Consider the following 23646-nt stretch of genomic DNA (forward strand, 5'->3'; position numbering starts at 1 on the left):
TCTTGAGCATTTCTATTACCTCCTTTTTTGAACTCAGTGTCTAGTAGGCTGGTGATGTCTGTTTCATTCTTTCAGGTGATTTCTCTTATTCCTTTAATTCAGAGTAGTTTCTCTGCCATTCCAGTTTACTTGTTTCTCTAGTTCAATGAATTTAGGAGAATTCAGTTACCTACTGTGGCCTTGAAGGGGTATTTTTATGTGGTAGCATCTCTGTGTGGATTGCTTGTGTTCAACGTTTTTGGAGTGTGGGCTGATTTTGGTATGGATGCCAGCCACATCTTTCCTCAGAGTGCTGCCTGTTATCCCCTTGATTGGTGTTGGTGGACTTAAAGCCTATGCAACATGCGAGACCAGGTTTTCTCTCTGTGCTGTGGCTCTCTCCACCCTGTCAGGGATGGGGGTCTACCCTCCAGTTGTTGCAGTAGAAGCCCTGAAGGTTAGGTTTGATCAGGCTCCATTGCCCTTAAGTGCATGCCCTATCCCAGAAGAGGCAGTTGCTGACACAAGTGTGGCGTATGTGTTCACAGAGGACCTTTGCACTACCTATGTAGGCGTCCGTGGTTCTGCTCAGTAGCACCCCAAGGTGGCATCCCTTTCTCTGTTGTGTTTGCACTAGATCTAGTGCAAGCCTGTGGTGTGTCTGTTTTTTTATCCCACGTGTTCTTTATCAGTTCATTTGTCGGTGGACACTTGGGTTGCTTTCATATCTTGGTTATTGTGAGTAATGAACAAGAGAGTGCAGATGTCTCTTTGTGACCTTGTTTTCAATTCCAGAAGTAGGACTACTGGATAACATGGTAGTTTTATTATTTTTTTCTAGCTCCTTTCTGGAATTGGAGTGCTTGTATTGGCATCTTGACATTAATATTAATTTTGTGACTTTTATCATGGTTAGTAAATTCTAATTCTCAAGTTTTCACATCGTTAAGCTGGGAATTCTCTGCTGGCTCAGATGGTAAAGAATCTGCCTTCAGTGCAGGAGACCCAGGTTCGATCCTTGAGTCAGGAAAATTCCCTGGAGAAGGGAATGGCTGCCCACTCCAGTATTACTGCCTGGAGAATTACATGGACAGAGGAGCCTGGGCGGGCTATGGTCCATGGGGTGGCAAAGAGTCAGACATGACTGAGCTGGGAGTAATAGAATTTACTTTATAGGATTGTTGGGAGGATAAAATAATTTCATGTGTGTAAAATGTTTAGAAAAGTGTCTGGGACATAAGTGCTTAATAAACATCAGTTAGATATGCTATCTAGCCGTTATGAAGAATGTCATCCATTAGATGGAATTATCAGGGTTTGTAGACTCAGTGGTGTGCTGGAGCTAGTTTCAGTTGCCTTATGAGAGAGAGCTGATTGCGCAATCTCTTCCTGACTTTGTGTTCAGTGATGAAACAATGATGGCTTAAAATCAGTCACATTGGGAGTACTGTATTCACAACCCACAGAAATTTGCAAATACTATGAATCTGGGCTCCCTCCCACCCCCTACCTCCCTGCACTTAGTTGTTAAAGGTTTACCAGCACAATGCCGCTTATGTTTATCAGAAAAACTTTTATCTCTAGCAGGTAATTCTTTGGATTCATGGATACTCTGAAACAGTTTTCCATTTTCTTCACACTGAGTAGCATCAGAAGCTTTTCTTCTAATCAAGAAGTGTTACAACCTACACTGTGTTTTATTTTTTTTTAATTATTTATTCTTTTAAAGTTTTCATTTAGTTATTTAGTTTGGGGGAGGGGTCTGTGCTGGGTCTTTGCTGTGCATGGGCTTTCTCTAGTTGCAGAGAGCAGGAGCTGTTCTCCAGTTGTGCTACATGGGCTTTTTCTTGCAGTGGCTTCTCTTGTTGCAGAGAATGGGCTCTAGGATTAGTGGGCTCAGTTGTTGTAATGACAGGCTTAGTTGCAGAATCTTTCCAAACCAGGGTTAAAACTCATGTACCCTGCATTAGCAGGAGGATTCTTAACCAGTGGATCACCAGGGAAGTTCTACAGTGTTTTCACAATACTGGGCTAGTCAGGAGGTCTATGCTTCTTTCCTGACTCTAACATTTCTCTGGGAAAAGCTGTTAGATTTCCTGAGCCTTGGTTTTCTTGCCCGTAAAATGTTAAAAATAATGTCTGAGTTGCTTATAGATTTATGTTTAAATGAAGTAATACATATGAAAGTGCTTTATAAAATTAAAACACTGTGCAAATTATTTTTATCATATGGTACCATTTAAAGGGAAGCCTAATAATAAAAATTTTTCTATTTTAGACTTTTGGGAAACCCACTGGGAAGGTCAAAGTGCATTACAGTTTCCTGACAAATGATTTAATCCTTGCAGAAAATACTGGTAACATCTCTTAATGTCCGCAGAGCAATTGTGTAGAGCTTTATTAAAAACATCAATAGAAAATTACTTTTCAATATGTCCCTACAAAGACTGCTTCCTTGGACTATGTGCAAAAATCCATTACCCTTGAAGTCTTCTTTGGGTGATTTTCTAATTTTTTTTTTTTTACTCAGAAGATAAAAATAAGGTGTGAAATTATTCGTGTTCAGGCAGTAACATACACATTATTCTGTATCTTCCCAGCAAAATATGCTCTTCATGAAGAGTGACTATTTCAAAGTGTTGTAACCCTCAGATTTCACAGTAAACTAAATGCACTGAAGTCGAGAATTTGTTACCATTCCTAATTCCATGTGTTAACCCTCCTCAGCTAGTCTTCAAGTTGAAACAGGAAAATTTGGTCTTTTTCCAGCAAGGAGATAGAAAGTAAATGCCACAGAGAAGACAATGAATGCTCTAAGACCTCCAAGGTTTAAGAAAAATGTCATTTCATGTGTGAAAAAACATAATGTACCTGTGTTGAGAAGGATCTGTGGTCATTTTAATCATGCAGCTGCTTTGCCTTTTATTCCTTAGGAAGTTTTATCGATAAGTTTTATGGCTTCAAAGATGCTCTGTTCAGATTTATGTTTACCTGAATTTTATTATAACTTTATTTTGTGTCAGGCTTGCTAGTTATTCTCCTAGAGCTGTTTTTCCCAAGTGTTAATATATCCAATGATGTGTACCATTATATTTTCCATTGTTGAATAAATTGGAAAATGTGTTTAAATTTAAGTATATTTCTTTAACAATAGTTTAAAATGTCAATTTGTTCTCTGGCTTTCCCAGAGGGAAGTGTAGTATAAAGTATTTTCCAACTTTAGAGAACTGCTCATTTAAGAACAGTTAAGGCAACAGGTATGCCCTAGAGTACATGTTGGTAAACCCATTCTAGGCAGGTTGTTAGGTGAGCTAAAAACTAGAGTGTGATAAACACATTTTAGAAGTGGTTCAAAGGAGGGAGTGATCATTCAAGGCTCGAGGGAATCGGGGGGGCTGCATGAAGGAATTCTTGATCTGGGCCATGAATAATGAGGGGAAATTTGACAGGCAGGCTTTGTAGGTGGGAGCTTTACAGGTGAAGCAAGAGGCAGGAAAAAAAACACAGAAATGGGAAAGCACAAACTATTCAAGGAGTGGCAAGTGTCTCTTGCTGCCTCCACAAGGGGATCTTAAGTTCAAGTAAACATTCCCCAGATGCCTATAGGCAACACCTGTTTCTAGTTTACTGATGAGAATATAGGACAGGGCAGTATGAGGCTTTCTGTTTTATAGTCATAGTTGTAGTGACAGTCCATATAGCAGTCTACACAATCATTAATACAACTGTCCAGTATTTTCTTTCCTCTCTGCCAAGTGATGGCTGAGGTATAAGAGCAGGATACTGGTAGTGGGCATATAAAAGAGTTCCCCCAAGGCTTAGAAGCTCTATGTCACTGGTGCCACTAGCTCTTGTTACAACTCCACAGGCAAAACTTACAATGTCCCTGCATGGGATGTACTCAGAGAGTCACCATACTTGTGTTTAAAGCATGGTTTATCTTAGGCATTTAGAGTTGCTCCTTATTCAGATGAAATTTGCCAGTCAGGTCATTTTAACCATGAGCAATTTTACTTGTGTAACATAGTTGACATAAGTCTTTGATTTCCAAGGGAACAGAGCTTAACCAAAGGTCAAACTCTTACTCTGAAGCTGTGCTGTTTCCACACAGCCCTTAAATATTAAGTTAGCAAGGAGACTAGGCAAATGATCTTGGATTCCACCTAGAGTTTGTAGGTGAGTTTGTAGAGTTCAAGTAACTTCTATATTGACATACATTTATTCATAATAATCTCTTATGATCCTTTGTATTTCTGTGGTGTTCATTGTAACTCTTTTTCATTTCTAATTTTATTGATTTGAGTGCTTTTTATTTTTTCCTTGGTGAGTCTGGGTCTGGCTAAAGGTTTATCAATTTTATCTTTTTGAAGAATTAGCTTTTAGTTTCAGTTTTTCTATTTTTTTCAACCCTAGTTCATTGATTTCTGCTCTGATCTTTATGATTTCTTTCCTTCTACTAATTTTGGGTTTTGTTTGTTCTTTCTCTGGCTCCTTTAGGTGTTAAGTTAGTTTATTTGGGATTTTTCTTGTTTCCTGATGTAAGGTTGTATTGCTATAAACTTCCCCTTTACAACTGCATTTACTGTGTCCCATAGGTTTTGAATCATTGTGTTTTCATTTTCATTTGTCTCTAGGTATTTTTTATTCCCTCTTTGATTTCTTCAGTGAGACGTTGGTTGTTTAGTAGCATATTGTTTAGCTTCCACATGTTTGTGTGTTTACAGTCTTTTTTTCCTTGTAGTTGATTTCTAATCTCATAGTGTTGTGATCAGAAAAGATTCTTGATACGATTTCAATTTTCTAAAGTTTACCAAGGCTTGTTTTGTGGTCTAGCATGTGATCAACTTGGAGAATGTTCCATGACACTTGAAAACAATGTATATACTGTTCCTTTTAGATGAAATGTTTTATAAATATCAATTAAGTTCATCTGGTCTAGTGTACCCGTAAGGTCTGTTTCCTTTATTGATTTTCTGTCTGGATGATCTATTGATGAAAGTGGGGTGTTAAAGTCTCCCTTTATTATTGTGTTACTGTTTATTTCTCCTTTTATGGCTGCTAGTATTTGCCTTATGTACTGAGGTGCTGCTATGTTAGGTGCATATATATTTATACCTGTTACATCTTCTTGGATTGGTACCTTGATCATTATGTAGTGTCCTTTATAAGAGTATTTTTTTTTAAATTATCTATTTTGTCTTAAGTAGTGTTACCCTAGCTTTCCTTTGATTTCCATTTTCATGGAATACTTTTTCTCATCCCCTCCCTTTCTATCTGTATGTGTCCCTAGATCTGATGTGGGTCTCTTATAATATGGGTCTTGTTTTTGTATCTGTTTAGGCAGTCTGTGTCTTTGGTTGGGGCATTTAATCTGTTTACATTCAACACTTATTTATATGTATGTTCTTATTGCCATTTTGTTAATTGTTTTGGATTTGTTTTTGTAGGTCTTTTTTCTTCCCTTCCTCTTTTGTTCTCTTCTCTTGTGATGACTAAATTTACTCTTGTGTTTTGCTTGTGTATCTATCGTAGATTTTTGGTTTCCAGTTACCATGAGGTTTTGATATAGCAGTCTATATCTATAAACAAGGTTGTTTTAAGTTGCTGTTTTTTTTTTTTAAATTTCATTTTCAATATCCTACATTTGTACTCTCCTCATGATGACTGGTTTTGAGATCATATTTATGTGTGAATGATTTTCTACCATTACTGAATGTTGGCCTTTACCAGTGAGCTTTTCCATTTGCAATTTTCTTCCTTCTAGTTGTGACCTTTCCACCTAGAGAAGTTCCTTTAGCATTTGTTGCAAAGTTGGTTTTATCTGGTGGTGCTGAATTCTATTAGCTTTTCCTTGTTTGTAAAGCTTTTGATTTCTCCATCAAAACTGAACAAGAGTCTTCTTGGTTGTAGGTTCTTCCCTTTCATCACTTTAAATATATCCTGCCATTCCCTTTTGACCTTCTGTGGAGTTTCTGCTGGAAAAATCAGCTGATAAACTTGTATGTTATTTGTTGTTTTTCCCTTGCTGCTTTTAGTATTATCACTTTGTCTTTAATTTTTGTTAATTTGCTTACTGTAAGTCTATGTGTGTCCCCTCTTGGGTTTATCCTTCCTGAGAGGAGTCTCTACTTCCTCAGCTTGGGTGACTGTTTCCTTTCCCATGTTAGGAAAGTTTCAGCTGTTATTTCTTCCATTATTTCTCAGGTCCTTTCTCCCTTCTCCTTATGGTACCCCTATATTGCTAATGTTAGTGCATTTAATATTGTCCCAGAAGTCTCTTAAGACTGTCCTCATTTCATTCTTTTTTAAAATTCTGTTCCACAGTAGTGATTTATACCATTCTGTTTTCCAGCTCACATATACATTCTCCTGCCTTATTTATTCTGGTGTTTATTCCTTCTAGTGTACTTTTAATTTTACTTATTGTATTGTTTATCTCTGTTCTTTAGTTCTTCACTAAACATACTAAACATTTATTGTATTTTCTTGTTCTGTGTCCCTGTTCTTTTTTTTTTTTTTTTTTTGACATCTTGGATCATCTTTACTATCATTTCTCTGAATTCTGTTTCAGGAAGATATCTACCTCCACTTCACTTAGTTGTTCTTCTGGGGTTTTATCTTGTTCCTTCATCTGGGATATATTCCTCTGTCATCTTTGTCTTTGTTTTCGTGGCTTCCATTCTGCAGGATGCAGGGTTGTAGCTCTTCTTGCTTCTGCTGATCTGCCCCCTTGTGGATGAGGCTGGTCTCAGGGGCTTGTGCTGGCTTCCTGGGGAGAGGACTGGTTTGTGTCCACTGCTGGGTGAAGCTGGGTCTTGTTCCTCCTCTGGGTAGGGCTATGTCAAGGGTTGTGTTTAGTGACCAGCTGTGGGCTTAGTAAAACTTTAGGCAGCCTGCCAGCTGATTGGTGGGCTATGTTCCCACCCTGTTGGTTGTTTGGCCTGAGGTGTTCCAGCACTGGAGCCTATAGGCTGTTGGGTGGGGCCAGGTCTTGGTGAGAAAATGGTGGCCTCCAGGAGAGCTCATGCCAATAAGTACCCTCCAGAACTATTGGTACCAGGGTCGTTGTCCCTGCAGTGAGTCCCAGCCACCTGCTGCTGGCTCTGTAGGAGACCCTCCAATACAAGCAGGTAGGTCTGACCCAGGGTCTTATGAGCTCATTACTTTTCCTCCTGGGTTCTCAAGACCTTGTATGTGCCCTCCAAGAGTGGAATTTCTGTTTTCCCCAGTCCTGTGGAAGTCTTGTGATCAAACCCAGTTGCCTTCAAAGCCAGATGCTCTGGGGGCACTTCCTCCCAATGCTAGACCCCCAGGCTAGGGAGCCTGATGCAGGAGGACTCAGCACCGTCACTCCTGTGGGAGAATCTCTCTAATATAATCATTTTTCTGTTTGTGGGTTGCCCACCTGGTGTGTATAGGATTTGCTTTTATCACAGTTTCACCTCTCCAGGAGCTGGAACCTTCTGTGGAAGAATCTCTGCCTCATGGTTTTCCTGTTCTTAGGGTCCTACACAACCTGACTAGCTTCCCTCCCAGTCTTGACTTCTTATCAGCTTCCCATTATGACAAGGAGCTTGTCTGACAAACTGACTTGTTCTAATGTGTGAATGGTCCAGGGAGAGCTGTTTTTCCCTTCTAGGCAACAGGCTTAAGCTCTGCCCCTTCTCACAAACAAACACCCCCACATGTGCCATGCATGCTTTGATGCATCCAAAATATGGCTCTAAGAGTCCAGGAAAGCCAGCAGGATATTTTTGTGCTGGGCTCTTGGTTCCTTAAAAAAAAAAAAAAAGTAAGGAGCTGTTTCCTCTGCTTCTGTATTTCAGCCCAGATCAAAAACCACACACATTGCTACTATGTTTAAGCTACTGTGCTAAGTTCTCCTTACAAGGAGAAGAACTCAAGAGTATGCAGTCTGATTGAGGATGTTTTTCTGTGGTGTTTGATAACAGAAGGATACCATCACAAATCCAAGAAAATAAATTTATTAAACTTTGAAGGAAAAAAATCCACAGACATAAAGAAAGTTAAATATAAACTGCAGGACACAACTAGTCATACTAGTGAATAATGGCTTGTGTGGCCAGCAAAGTACCAAAATGACATTCGGAGACCGATTGAGGTATTTAGCTATTTTTGGCTATAGAAATGTTGTCAGCCTACTGTGAAATGGTAAGATAGTTTCCCCAAACACACAGTTTTAAGTTGAATTAGGTTCTACATAGATGAAATTGTCTATGAAACTAAATTATGTAGCTCTTAGAGAAAACCATAGCAGCAAGATAGCAGAAAACCTATTGAACATTTATTACAAGTAACATGTCAAACTTTAAACACCCAATTCTAATTTTTCACTGTCCTTCCTGCAAGAAAGAAGGAATTTAAAATTACCAACCATTAAGCTTATTTTCTAAAAAGATCTGAGCTAAATGGCAAATATGCTTTTTAAGTTAAAGCTAACTTTAAAGTTTTATTAACTTTTAAAAAATACTTAAAGTGAGAAGCATTCACGGGTGAGATGAGTTTTCTCTTTTTGACAAACATTTTGTGGAGCAATCCCAATGCTCCTGTGAATGATGTTTAATTTATTAAGGGATTGAACAATAACTTACAAATTACTCAGACCCCTTCTTCTTCTAACTACCAGCTTTATGGCCAATTCACTCAGAGGGGAGGTAAAAAATGATGAAACTCATTTTACTGCTTCAAATAAATCCTACAAAAAATGTAGTGAGGAAGAAAGTTTCTGCTATGGGTTTTAATAAATTTTTGAGTTATCTTTCGGGATTTAAAATCTTGGTTTTTTTTGTTTGTTTGTTTGTTTCTCATTATCACTAACAATGAGCATGTGTCTGGCTATCGGCTATGAAAGAAAAACCTACTTCCTGAACTTTTATTCCATAATCTGGTTAACTTCACTTTGACCAGCTTCAACTTACAAAATGCATCTTATTCCTATTCCTTCCTTAGATAAATATGAAATACAAGACATTGCGGTGGAGGTTCTAAGGCTTGACTCTTATGATGCATGCACTAAGACACTTTTTCCCAGGGTACTGCAGTGATTAAGCATCCTGGTCAATAGGAACGAGCTGTAATTTCTACTTCTCTTAGTATATAGCCCTCTGACATGAACCAAAACTTGGGTAAGAAAAGGTTTTTTTTGTTGTTGTTCTGTGGTTTGTTTTTTTTTTTTTGGTTCATGGTAAGTTGACTTGTGCAAACATTTAAAAGTTTTCTAAATTAACAAATATTTGTTTACAAATTCAGATAAGATGAGCACTTTCCAATAATGCAGCTAATTACAATCATTTCAGAATCACTTAAGAGTTTTAGGAGGTATAAAAAGGGGCTTGTAAAAAACTAGTTTTTCTTCAGGTGCATTGACCAAAGCATTAAACCAGCTTTAGACTGCAGTTATTACATTCTTTAGATGGGTTGGCATGAACTACAGTACACTGTGTACAGTGTAATAGAAAATAGCCATGCTTAAAGTGTAAATTATTAAAAATATCTTTATCCATTTTATGCCAAAATAAATGTTTTACATATCCAAACTATTTCTTGTCTTCTTACCTATAATTTTAGTTCCCAATTCTTAAAAAAATTAACCTGTGCTATGATTTGCATTCAATCTTCCTGAACTGCAAAAGCCACCTGATTTTTCGCTTTTTCAAAAAGCATGATTAACTATACATTAAAAAACATAGCCATTCAATGCTTAGTAGCACAAAATTAACACCCACAATAACAAGACAATTACTGCCACTAAACAGTCTTTGAGACAATTCTTTAAAATATTTACAATTCACAACAGGAATATCTATCTGATTAAGGATTCTTCTTTTTTTAATATCATGTTTCAACATTTCAGGAAAAGGCATTTAGAATTCATATTCCCCACCCTCAACTCACCCCCTCCCCCCAAAAGTTTAAACATTGTTTTGGTTTAAGCATTCATGCCCCAGCCAACTCTGTGCCATTCAATGGGTAGCTCATGGGAAATCAAAGAAAAGCTATGGCATGATTTTGTTCAGTTGGTCTGTGCTCACATAGCCACATGATGAGAGAAATTCTTTGTCAGGCAAGGGCAGGGCAGTCGCATTGAGTACAAGGCCCTGTGGAGACTGTACTATATGAATGGAGGTATAATCTGGGACAGGTATCTCAGAACTTGGAACATGTTCTGCTGTCCCTGACCTCCCAGCTGTAGTGGTAAGGCTTTCTGTGGTGATGTAAATGTCTTCCTGGTTAAAGCTTGGCTCTACATGTGATTCAGCCTCGACGGGAGGGGCCAGGGCAATGTACTTTTTGGCGTCTACCTCGCAGAAGTAAGCGTTGTCCATGATGAAGTTTGCTTGGCAGGGTGTGACCACTTCTGGGTGCATGTCACACTGGGGGTTCCCAGTCTTATTCTTTTGGCCTGGGGAAAGGACCACATTCCCTGCTGGTGTAATGTCGCTTACCTGGGCATAAAAATCAATGTTTGCCAATGAACTTGGATTGCTGAGCTGTGTATGGACAGCTTGATGAGTTGACTCAGTTCCACCAATAAGAAGTGGTCTTGGTTTGTTTTCCTCTGCTAGGATAACACTGGGCTGCTGGCTAGCAGGGGCAGCATCATTAGAAGGTAAGTTATTTTGATTCTTCTGATCAAGGCACAAGATATCTGCTTCCCCTTTTAACCTTTGTGGCTGAGCAACCTCTGAGGTACCATCGCACATGTCACTGACATGGAAATCAGTCTCTAGAATGTCAGGTTCGTAACAGCTGGTACGCCCAGAGTCATCATCCTTTGCCCCAAAGATACTGAGTGATTTTTCAGGGTCATTGCTCAGAAGTCTGTCTGTGTCTGACCCTTCAGTCTTTTCATCAGGGTCATCAATATCTAGTTCAATAAATTCAACCCAAGAGTCATCATTGTAGAATTCGTGTTTATAGTTGTCATGAATGGCTAAGATTGTATTCACCTCTTCTAATTTTCCTTCCTGTAAAATAGAAAAAGAAGATCTATGAAAATAAACTCATAACAATTGATTTAATAAATAATATTGAGTCTAATCAGTAACAAAATCATATAACCATATAAAAAATACATTAGTGAAGAATTTTTCTTTTTTAAAATTATTTTCCATTATGGTTCATCATAGGATACTGAACATAGTTCTCTGTGCTATATAGAAGGACCTTGTTGTTTATCCATTCCATATATAATCCCTTATATCTGCTAACCCCAACATCCCACACCATCCCTCCTCCAACCCTCTCCCCCTTGGCAATCAGGAGTCTATTCTCTACGTCTGTGAGTCTGTTTTTGTTTTGTACATAGATTCATTTTAGATTCCACATATAAGTGGTATCATATGGTATATGTCTTTCTCTTTATGATTTACTTCACTTAGTATTATAATCTTGAGTTGCATCCTTGTTGCTACAAATAGCATGATTTCATTCTTCTTTAAATGGCTGAGTAGTATTCCATTGTATATATGTATCACATCTTTATTCACTTATGATGGACATTTAGGTTGTCTCCCAGTCTTGGCTATTGTGAATAGTGATTCTATGAACATAGGGGTGCATGTATATTCTTGGATTAGAGTTTTGTCTGGATATATGTCTAGAAGTGGGACTGTTGAATCACTGTTGTTGTTCAGTCACCAGGCATGTCTGACTCTTTGCGACCCCATGGACCACAGCACACCAGGCCTCCCTGTCCCTCCCCGTCTTCCAAAGTTTGTCCAAGTTCATGTCCATTGCATCAGTGATGCCGTTCAGCCATCTTATCCTCTGATGCCCTCTTCTCCTTCTGCCCTCAATCTTTCCCAGAATCAGGGACTTTTTCGATGTGTTGGCTGTTCTCATCAGGTGAACAAAATACTGCCGCTTCAGCATCAATCCTTCTAATGAGTATTCAGGATTGATCTCCCTTAAGATTGACTGGTTTGATCTCCTTGCTGTCCAGGGGGCTTTCAGGAGCCTTCTCCATCACCACAGTTTGAAGGCATCAATTCTTTGGTGCTCTGCTTTCTTTACAGTCCATCTCTTACAACTGTATGTGACTGCTGGGAAGACCATAGCTTTGACTATACGACCTTTGTTGGCAGAGTAATGTTTCCACTTTTCATCACACTGTCTAGGTTTGTCATAGCTTTCCTGCCAGCAAAAAGCTTGAATCATATGGTAATTCTTTAGTTTTCTGAGAAATCTCCGTATTTTCCATAGTGGCTATACCAACTTACATTCCAACAGAGTAGGAGGGTTCCCTTTTGTTCACATCCTCTCCAGCATCTGTTATTTGCAGTTTTTAATGATGGCCATTCTGACTGGTGTGAGGTGGTACCTTGTTGTAGTTTTGATTTGTACTTCTCTAATAAATTAGCAATGTTTAACATCTTTTCATGTGCCTATTGGCCATTTGTATTTCTTCTTTGAAGAAATATCTGTTTAGGTCTTCTGCCCAGTTTTCAATTAGGTTTTTATAGTTGTTGTTGAGTTATATGAGCTGTTTTCATATTTTGGAAACGAAGCCCTTTTTGGTCTCATTATTTGCAAATACTTTCTCCCATTATGTAGGTTCTTTTCCTTTATGGTTTCTTTTGTTGTGCAAAAGCTTGTAAGTTTGATTAAGCCCCATTTGTTTATTTTCACTTTTATTTCTATTGCCTTGGGAAACTGACCTAAGAATACATTGATATGCTTTATGTCAGAGAATGTTTTGCCTATGATCTCTTCTAGGAGCTTGATGGTATGTATGTGTTAGTTGCTCAGTTGTGTCCAACTCTTTGTGACCCCATGGACTATAGCCCAGGAGGCTCCTCTGTCCATGGGGATTCTTCAGGCAAGAATACTGAAGTGGGTTGCCATGCCCTTCTCCAGGGGATCCTCCCAACCCAGGGATTGAACCCGGGTCTCCTGCATTACAGGCAGATTTTTTTACTGTCTGAGCTACCAGGGAAGCCCTGATGGTAAAATGCCTTATATTTAAGTCATTTGCATATAACAGTTGGCCTCTTCCCTTCCAACTTGGATAAATTTTATTTCTTGTCTGATTTCTGTGGCTAGGACTTCCAATACTATGTTAAATAGAAGAGGTGAGAGTGGGCATCCTGGTCCTGTTCTAGATTTTAGCATGAAGGATTTCAGCTTTTCACCATTAGCTATTACATTGACTGTGGGTTTGTCATAAATGGCTTTTATTATGTTGTGATATGTTCCCTTTATACCCACTTTGGTAAGAGTTTTATCATGAATGGATGTGAAATTTTGTCAGATGGTCTTTTTTCTTGAGATGATCATGTGATTTTGTCTATTGTTTATGTATCACATTGACTTGTATATGTTGAACATCCTTGTGAACTTAATGACTTGGTTGTAGTATATAATCTTTTTTTTTGTTGTTGTTGCTTTTGGATTTGGTCTGCTAATATTTTGCTGAGAACTTTTGCATCTATATTCCTCAAAGATATTGGCCTGTAATTTTCTTCTTTGGTGGTGTCTTTGTCTGGTTTTGGTATCAGGGTGGTTTTATAGAATGTCTTTGGAACTCCTCTTCAATTTTTTGGAAGAGTTTGAGAAGGATCAGTGTCATTTATTCTTTGTATGTTTGGTAGAATTCACCTGTGAAGCCATCTGGTCCTGGACTTTTGTTTATAGGAAGGTTTAAAATTACATATTCTATTTTACCTCTAGTGATTGGTCTTTTCTAATGATCTATTTCTTGATTGAATTTTGGTGGGCTGTGATTCAAATTTGGTGGGCATGTTTCTAGAAACTTGTCCATTTCTTCTAGGTTGTCAAATTTGTTGGCATATAATTATTTATAGCATTCCCTATGGTCTTTGTTATTGCTGTGTATCAATTTTTATGTCTCCTTTCTCATTTCTTGTTTATTTGGGTTCTCTCTCTCCTTGGTGAGCCTGGCCAGAGGTTTATCTTGTTTACCTTTTCAAAGAATGAACTTTTGGTTTTATTGATTTTTTTTTCTATTTTTTTTAACCACTATTTTATTTATTTCCTCTTAGATCTTGATTATTTCCTTCCTTTTGCTGATTTTATGTTCTGTTTGTTCGTTTTCTACTTCAAGTGGTAGATTAGGTTTTTTTTCTTGTTTTGATGAGGAAGGCCTGTATAGCTATGAATTTCCCTCTAAGAACTGCTTTTGCTACATCTCAAAGATTTTGTATGGTTGTATTTTCATTGTCATTTTTCTCAAGGTATTTTTAATTTACTCTTTCATCACTGACTCATTGATTTTTTAGTAGCATATTGTTTTGTGATCTTTTTTATTTCATTTCTTTCTCTGTGGTTGATTTTTTTAGTTTCATGCCGCTGTGGTCAGAAAAGAAGCTTGAGATAATTTCTATATTCTTTGTTGAGGCCTGTTTTTGTGCCCCAGTATGTGGTCAATCCTAGAGAATATTTCATGTACATTTAAAGAATGTGTATTCTGTTTTTTATGGATATAATGTCCTGCTGCTGCTGCTAGGTCGCTTCAGTCGTGTCCAACTCTGTGTGACACCATAGATGGCAGCCCACCAGGCTCCTCCGTCCATGGGATTTTCCAGGCAAGAGTACTGGAGTGGGTTGCCATTTCCTTCTCCAATGCATGAAAGTGAAAATTGAAAGTGAAGTCGCTCAGTTGTGTCTGACTCTTAGTGACCCCATGGACTGCAGCCCACCAGGCTCCTCTGTCTATGGGATTTTCCAGGCAAGAGTACTGGAGTGGGTTGCCATTTCCTTCTCCAGTAATGTTCTGAAAATGTCAATTAGGTCTAACTGTTCTATCATGTCATTTAGGATCCCTGTTGCCTTGATTTCTGTCTAGAAGATCTGTCCACTGATGGGAGTAGGGTGTTAAAGGTCTCGTACTATTACTATATTCCTGTTGGTTTCTCCCTTTATATCTGTTAGAATCTGTTTTATGTATTTGGGTGCTCCAACATCAGGTGCATATATGTTGATGAGTATAAAGTTCTTTTCTTGTATTGATCCTTTTATCTTTATATAGTGTCCTTCTTTATGTTTTCTATGGCCTTTAAGGTATGCTTTGTCTGACATGTATATTGTGATTCCCACTTGGTCATTTCCATTTTCATGAAATCTTCTCCCATCACCTTTCAATCTGTGTCTCCTTTGCTCTAAACTGGGTCTCTTGTAGGCAACGTAATGTAGGCTCTCATTTTTTCACACATCTGCCACTCTGTGTATTCTCATTGGGATGTTTCGTCCACTGACATTTCAGGTAATTATTAATCGATATGTATTTATTGCTGTTTTAAGTCCTGCTTTCCCATTGATTTTTAAATTTCTTCCTTGTCCCCCTCCTTTTTTTGTGGTATGAATTATTTTTGTATTATGTTCTTTTTGGTTTTTGTGAATCTGTTGTATGTTTTTAATTTGTGGTTACCATGTTTTTCAAGTATGTATATACCATATTATATTCTACCTGTATTAGACTAGTAATCATACAGGCTCAAACACATTCTAGGAAATGATAAAAAAAATTGACATTTTTGTACTCTTTTCTCCCACATTTTAGGATTTTGATGTCCTCTTACATCTTCATGTTCATCCTTTTGCTGTTCATCACTTTCACAGACATTTTAAAAAAATCTGTATACTGGCTTATTCAGGTGATTTGCTTTCTAACTGTGATTTCCTCTTCTCTATATATTCTCTCTTCTTTTATATTTAGAGAAGGCCTTTCAGTATTTCCTTTGCATTTGTGTATGCTCAGTCATGTCTGATTCTTTGTGATCCCATGGACTATAGCCCGCTAGGCTCCTCTATCCATGGAATTTTCCAGGCAAGAATACTGGAGTGGTTTGCCATTTCCTTCTCCAGGTGTCTACCCATCCCAGGGATTGAACCTGCATCTCTTGCATTGACAGGTGGGTTCTTTACTAAATGAGCCACCAGGGAAGCCCTTTAGGTAGGGAAGTCCGTTCAGTTCAGTTCAGTGCTCAGTCGTGTCCAACTCTTTGTGACCCCATGGACTGCAGCATGGCAGGCTTCCCTGACCATCACCAACTCCCAGAGTTTACTCAAACTCATGTTCATTGAGTTGGTGATGCCATCCAACCATCCCATTCTCTGTCGTCCCCTTCTACTCCTGCCTTCAATCTTTCCCAGCATCAAGGTCTTTTCCAATGAGTCAGTTCTTCGCATCAGGTGGCTAAAGTAATGGAGTTTCAGCTTTAGCATCAGTCCTTAAAATGAATATTCAGGAATGATTTCTTTAGTATTGACAGGTTTGATTTCCTTGCAGTCCAAAGGACTCTCAAGAGTCTTCTCCAACACCACAGTTCAAAAGCATCAATTCTTGGGTGCTCAGCTTTCTTCATAGTCCAACTCTGACATCCACACATGACTACTGGAAAAACCAAAGCTTTGAGTAGATGGGCCTTTGTTGGCAAAGTATGTCTCTGCTTTTTAATATGCTGTCTAGGTTGGTCATAGCTTCTCTTCCAAGGAGCAAGCGTCTTTTAATTTCATGGCTGCAGTCACCATCTGCAGTGCTTTTGGAGCTCCCCCAAAATACTGTCACTGTTTTCATTGTTTCCCCATCTATTTGCCAGGAAGTGATGGGACCAGATGCCATGATCTTAGTTTTCTGAATGTTGAGTTTTAAGCCAACTTTTTCACTCTCCCTCTTTCACTTTCATCAAAAGGCTCTTTAGTTCTTCTTCACTTTCTGCCATAAGGGTGGTGTCATCTGCATATCTGAGGTTGTTGATATTCCTCCCGGCAATCTTGATTCCAGCTTGTGGTTCATCTAGCCCAGCATGTCCCACAGTGTAGTCTGCATTTAAGTTAAATAAGCAGCATGACAATATACAGCCCTGATGTACTCCTTTCTCGATTTGGAACCAGTCTGTTGTTCCATGTCCAGTTCTAACTGTTGCTTCCTGACCTGCATACAGATTTCTCAGGAGGCAGGTAAGGTGGTCTGGTATTCCCATCTTTTTAAGAATTTTCCACAGTTTGTTGTGATCCACACAGTCAAATGCTTTGGCATAGTACATAAAGCAGAAGTAGATGTTTTTCTGGAACTCTCTTGCTTTTTCAATGATCCAGCAGATGTTGGCAATTTGATCTCTGGTTCCTCTGCCTTTTCTAAATCCAGCTTGAACATCTGGAAGTCTCTTGGTTTATGTATTATTGAAGCCTGGTTTGGAGAATTTTAAGTATTACTTTACTAGCATGTGAGATGAGTGCAATTGTGAGGTAGTTTGAATATTCTTTAGCATTGCCTTTTTTTGGGATTGGAATGAAAACGGATCTTTTCCAGTCCTGTGGCCACTGCTGAGTTTCCCAAATTTGCTGACATATTGAGTGCAACACTTTAACAGCAGCATCTTTTAGGATTTGAAATAGCTCAACTGGAATGCCATCATCTCCACTAATTTTGTTTACAATGATGCTCCCTAAAGCCCACTTGACTTCACATTCCAGGATGTCTGGCTGTAAGTGAGTGATCACACCATCGTGGTTATCTGGGTCATGAAGGTCTTTTTTGTATAGTTGTTCTGTGTATTCTTGCCACCTCTTCTTAATATCTTCTGCTTCTGTTAGGTCCATACCATTTCGTCCTTTATTGTGCCCACCTTTGCATGAAATGTTCCCTTGGTATCTCTGATTTTCTTGAAGAGATCTCTAGTCTTTCCCATTCTGTTGTTTTCCTCTATTTCTTTGTACTGATCACTGAGGAAGCCTCAGACTATGAACTCCTTATTGCCAAATTCAGACTTAAATTGAAGAAAGTAGGGAAAACCACTAGACCATTCAGGTATGACCTAAATCAAATCCCTTATGATTATACAGTGGAAGTGAGAAACACATTCAAGGGATTAGATCTGATAGAGTTCCTTTAGAACGATGGACAGAGGTTTGTGACATTGTACAGAAGACAGTGATCAAGAACATCCCTAAGAGAAAGAAATGCAAAAAGGTGAAATGGTTGTCTGAGGAGGCCTTACACATAGCTGAGAAAAGAAGAGAAACTAAAGGTAAAGGAGAAAAGGAAAGATACACCTATTTGAATGTAGAGTTTCAAAGAATAGCAAGGAGAGATAAGAATGCCTTCCACAGTGATCAATGCATAGAAATAGAGGAAAACAATAGAAGGGACATCCTTTAGGGTAGGTTTAGTATTGCTGTATTCTTTTAGGTTTTGCTTGTCTAAGAAATTCATCTCATATTCTAAATAAAAATCTTGCTGGGTAGAACATCCTAGATTGCAGCTTTTTCCCTTTCAGGACTTTTGAATGTATCTTGCCACTCCCTTATGGTCTGCAGTGTTTCTGTATAGAAATCAGTGGGTAGCCTTATGGGGGTTCCCTTGTAATCAATATTTTCTTTGTTTTTTTTTTTTTTTTTTTCTTGCTGCCTTTAGAATCCTCTGTTTTACTTTTGCTATGTTTATCATAATATGTCTTGGTGTGTTTGGGTTTACCTGGTTTGGGACTCTGCTTTCTATACCTGGATGTTTCTTTCTTTAGGTTTGGGAAGTTTTGAGCATTCCAAATACATTTTCAATACCCTTTTTTCTTTCTTCCCCTTCTGGAATCCCTATATGCATAGATTGGCAAGGGAAGAAGGAAGACTCCAGTGTTCTTGGGCTTCCCTGATGGCTCAGCTGGTAAAGAATCTGCCTGCAATGTGGGAGACCTGGGTTTGATCCCTGGGTTGGGAAGATCCCCTGGAGAAGTGAAAGGCTACCCACTCCAGTATTCTGGCCTGAAGAATTCTATGGACTGTATATGGGGTTGCAAAGAGTCAGACATGACTGAGCGACTTTCACTTGGCAAGATTTGTATTATCCCATAGGTCTCTTACATTGCTTTCATTTTTTTTTTTTTCCAATTTGACTTTCTCTCTGCTTTCCTGATTGGTTGATTTCCATTATTCTTTCTTTCAGGTCACTTATTCAATTTTCCGCATTATTCTTCCTGCTATTCATTGCCTTTAGTTTAGTGTTCATCTTGGCAAATGAATTGTCTAATTTTTCTTTGTTCTTCCTTATAGTTTCTAATTTCTTTTTACAGTACTCTGCATTTCTGTCAACAGCCTGTCTTAATTCCTTTAGTATTTTCATTATCTTCTTTTTTGAACTAGATGTCTATTAGACTGAAGAGATCTGTTTCATTGTTCTTTCAGGGGAATTCTCTTGGTTTAAGTAGAAATTGTTCCTCTGCTTCTTCATTTTAATTATTTCTCTTATTCTGTGAGTTTAGGAGAAATAATGATCTATGGTCTTAGAGGACTATTTATATGTGGCATTGTTCCTGTGTAGTTTGTGTGGGTTTAGTATTTTCAGTGGGCTTTCCTGGTACAGTTCAGTTCAGTTGCTCAGTTGTGTCTGACTGTTTGCGACCCCATGGACTGCAGTACACCAGGTCTTCCTGTCCATCACCAACTCCCAGAGTCCACCCAAACCCATCTCCATAGAGTCAGTGATGCCATCCAACCATTTCATCCTCTCTCGTTCCCTTCTTCTCCCGCCTTCAATCTTTCCCAGCATCAGGGCGGCTTCAAATGAGTGAGCTCTTTACATCAGATGGCCAAAGTATTGGAGTTTCAGCTTCAACATCAGTCCTTCCAATGAACACTCAGGATAATCTCCTTTAGGATGGACTGGTTGGATCTCCTTGCAGTCCAAAGGACTCTCAAGAGTCTTCTCCAACACCACAGTTCAAAAGCATCAATTCTTCAGCGCTCAGCTTTCTTTATAGTCCAAATCTCATATCCATCCATGACTACTGGAAAAACCATAGCCTTGACTAGACAGACCTTTGTTGGCAAAGTAATGTCTCTGCTTTTTAATATGCTCTCTAGGTTGGTCATAACTTTTCTTCCAAGGAGCAAGTGTCTTATAATTTCATGGCTGCAGTCACCATCTGCAGTGCTTTCGGAGCCCAAGAAAATAAAATCTCTCACTGTTTCCCCACCTATTTGCCAGGAAGTGATGGGACCAGATGCCATGATCTTAGTTTTCTGAATGTTGAGCTTTAAGCCAACTTTTTCACTCTCCTCTTTCACTTTCATCAAGAGACTCTTTAGTTCTTCTTCACTTTCTGCCATAAGGGTGGTGTCATCTGCACATCTGAGGTTATTGATAGTCCTCCCGGCAATTTTGATTCCAGCTTGTGCTTCATCCAGCCCAGCATTTCTTATGATGTTTTCTGCATATAAGTTAAATAAGCAGGGTGACAATATACAGCCTTGATGTACTCCTTTTCCTATTTGGAACCAGTCTGTTGTTCCATGTCCAGTTCTATCTGTTGCTTCTTGACCTGCATACAGATTTCTCAAAGAGGCAGGTCAGGTGGTCTGGTATTCCCATCTCTTTCAGAATTTTCCACAGTTTATTGTGATCCACACAGTCAAAGGCTTCCCTGGTATCTCAGTGGTAAAGAATATGCCTGCCAATGCAGGAGATACGGGTTTGATCCCAGGTTGGGAAGAGCCCCTGGAGAAGGAAATGGCAATTCACTCTAGGAGTTTGTTTTTATTATGGATGCCTGTCACTTTTTTCTCAGTATCTGCTGGCCTTATTCCCTTGATGAGGAGAGTGTGCAGCTGTGATAGCTGGTGCCTAATCCTGGGGTAATCTGTGGTGGCTCATGTGTGCTCCTGAGCATGTGATGGGAGCAGAGGTGGCTCACAGTCACTCCTTGAGTCTACAAGGAAGGTGGTGTCAGCTCATGACCACTCCTGAAGTGTAGGGGGCAGGGTTGTGGCTTGTGATAGCTCTTAGAGCTGGTGAGGGGGGGTGCCTGTTACCTGAGAGCAGATGCAGGGATAAAGGCTGCAAGGTCCCACCTCAACCCTTACCCGAACAACGGTGCCTGACCTCTTAAGATGGTCCAGGCCTCCACCAGGTACATCCTCAGGTGTGGTTACACCAAACTCCAGCCCCTTTAGGCTGTTTTTACACAACCAACCCAGGTCCTTTCCCTGGGTCTAATATCTGAAGCCTGAGCTTCAGCACCCAGCCTGCACCGGTGGACGTGGGTCTCTGGCTGGGGAGTGCAGGGCAGTGGCATTGACCATCTGTTCAGCTTTCTCTTCATGCTGGCTGCTACAAACCAGTTCCTGTGTTCTTTTCTAAAGCTCTGAAGGTCCCCCTCTGTCCTGGCTGATCTCCCCACCAGTGAAGGGACTTCTGGGATGGAGTCCCTTTCCGATTTCTTTTTTCTTTTGTCCTATCCGGTTCCATGGAGATTTTCTTGCCCTTTCAGAGTTCGGATGTCTTCTGCCAGTGTTCAGCAGATATTCTCTGAGGATCAATCCATATGTAGATGTATTTTTGATAAATTTGTGGGAGGAGGTGAGCTTCATGTTCTACTACTCTATCATCTTGATTCAGAAGTTAAGAACTTTAAAATACACAAGACATTCTCATAATTTTAAGGGATGTATTATTTAAAACTTTTCCCAGAAGGAATACAAAAAAATTAAACGTGATTCATACAGCTTGCAAAAGGTTTCAACATAAGGCTCTGTTCTTAAGGTAACATTTAATTAGTGTTATGTACAACTTAGATATTTTGTTAATTACCTTGAGGAGATCTGGATCAATTCCTTTAATCTTTGGAACTGGAACTGGGGGTAGAATCAACATCTTAATCCTTGAAAACAAAATTTTGTTTTGATGTAAGTTACTCATTCTCATTCAAAAGACAAATAAAATATTGACAATACTATTACTAATATAAAGTAGCAGAACATTTGGAATAAGTGAATCTGAGAAAGAGAAGGAAAAGCATTAAGCAGTGATGAGGCAAAAATAAAGAACAGGAAAAAAAAAACCCAAAAAATCCTCATCTGAAGTGAATTTAAATAAAATGTGGTTTTCCTATAACTTTTCCGTAATGTCTTTTATGACAGTTTCAGAATTGGGAGTTAGACATTTAATTCCATCTGAAGCCAATTTCCATGTCAGTTATAAGGAGGTAATTTTAATACATATCCATAATTTATTGGGGCAGGGGGAGGAGAAAGAGCCAATCCATATAGAGATATGCACCCTAAAAAAAGAGTGGGCTGGGATAAGTTCATACCACAATGTTCACATGAATTATAAAATTATCTAAGACAATCTCATTAACCAGGATGTCATTGCATGGTTCATTTCAGTTGGGACAGACTAAATTTGAACTATTTCTAATCAGCACAGGTTTATATACACAATTTTATAATGCACTTAAATTTTCTGTCCCAAATATTTACATTATTTTTTGACCATAATTTATTTCAATGTCTTTCCTGCCTATCTTGTGCCTAATTGTATTCCCAGCACCTAGAAAATTCCTAGCACAGAGAAACATTGCCTGAATAAATCTGAGTAAATCATTTGTTTCCATCACTTTTTAACCTAATCCAAGGCAAATTTCATTTTGTAAGTTGAGTTTGAGTAGACTCACTAGTTTTACTTAGTGGGACAAATGTTAAATTGTTACTGATGAATAGAAATAATAGGAAAAAAATGCATGCTATTAATAACTGCTACCACTTTTGAATGCCTCTAATAATGCCTCCAAACACTGAAACTCTGCATTGGCAAATTTCAGTGTGTGGGCCAAATCTGTTCTGCCCTCTGTTTTTGTAAAGAAAGTATTTTTTTAGAACATGGAGTCAAGTTCATTTTACATATTATCTATGTAACATAGATTACATGTTATCTATGGCTGCTTTCATGCCGCAGTGGCAGAACTGAGTTGTAGTGACAGAGACTGCGTAGCCCAGAAAGCCGAAGATTTACTGTTCAGTTATTTTTAAAACAACTTTGCCAAAACTTGCGCTAAACATTTCCTTTGGTGCTTACCACTACCAGGGAGGAAGAAGATATTATCTGTGGGAAGATTTAGAGATTTAAGGAACATATTCAAATCACACACTAATAACTTGGTTCAGCTGACACTCAGATTCAAAGCAGCTGACTCCAAAACCCATGCCCTTTGCTTTCTGTCATGCTGCTGGGTTAACTTGGTTCTGCATTTCTAAATAAATAATTCACAGGTTCTGTCGTTGTTGTTTAGTTGCTAACTCATGTCTGACTCTTGCAATCCCATGGACCGCAGCATACCAGCAGGCTCCTCTGTTCTCCATTAACTTCTGGAGTTTGCTTAAACTCGTGTCCACTGAGTTGGTGTTGCTATCTAACCATCTCATTCTCGGCTGCCCCCTTCTCCTTTTGCCTTCAGTCTTTCCCAACATCAGGGTCTTCTCCAATGAGTCAGTTCTTCGAATCAGGTGGCCAAAGTATTGGAGCTTCAGCTTTAGCATCAGTCCTTCGGATGATTTATTCAGGGTTGATTTCCTTTAGGACTGACTGGTTTGATCTCCTTGCTGTCCAAGGGACTCTCCCAGCGTCACAATTGAAAATATTCAGTTCTTCAGCACTCAGCTTTCTTTATGGTCCAATTCTCACATCTGTACGTGACTACTGGACAAACTGTAGCTTTTTTTGACTATACGGACCTTTGTTGGCAAAGTGTTATCTCTGCTTTTTAATATGCTGTTTAGGTGTGTGATAGCTTTCCTTCCATGGAGCAGCATCTTTTAATTTCATGGCTGCAGTCACTGTCAGCAGTGATTTTAGAGCCCAAGAAAATAAAATCTGTCACTACTTCCACTTTTTCCCTTTCTATTTGCCATAAA

General features: G+C 38.9%; 1 protein-coding gene across 8 annotated transcripts in view; it reads right to left on the bottom strand.

Moving 5' to 3' along the window:
* Positions 1-7948: 7948 nt before the first annotated feature.
* Positions 7949-23646, bottom strand: part of GHR (growth hormone receptor) — a 301945-nt gene continuing 286247 nt past the window's right edge. For all 8 annotated transcript variants that reach the window (XM_043488960.1, XM_043488956.1, XM_043488957.1 and 5 more), the window contains 2 exons: positions 21545-21614; positions 7949-10967 (listed from right to left, as the gene is read on the bottom strand). In XM_043488960.1, coding sequence (XP_043344895.1) covers positions 9996-10967; positions 21545-21614 — 1042 coding nt within the window. In that variant the 3' untranslated portion in view covers positions 7949-9995. The remainder of the gene's footprint in view (positions 10968-21544; positions 21615-23646) is intronic.

This window comes from Cervus canadensis, chromosome 16, assembly GCF_019320065.1.
Source record: "Cervus canadensis isolate Bull #8, Minnesota chromosome 16, ASM1932006v1, whole genome shotgun sequence".
NCBI classification, from domain to species: Eukaryota; Metazoa; Chordata; class Mammalia; order Artiodactyla; family Cervidae; genus Cervus; species Cervus canadensis.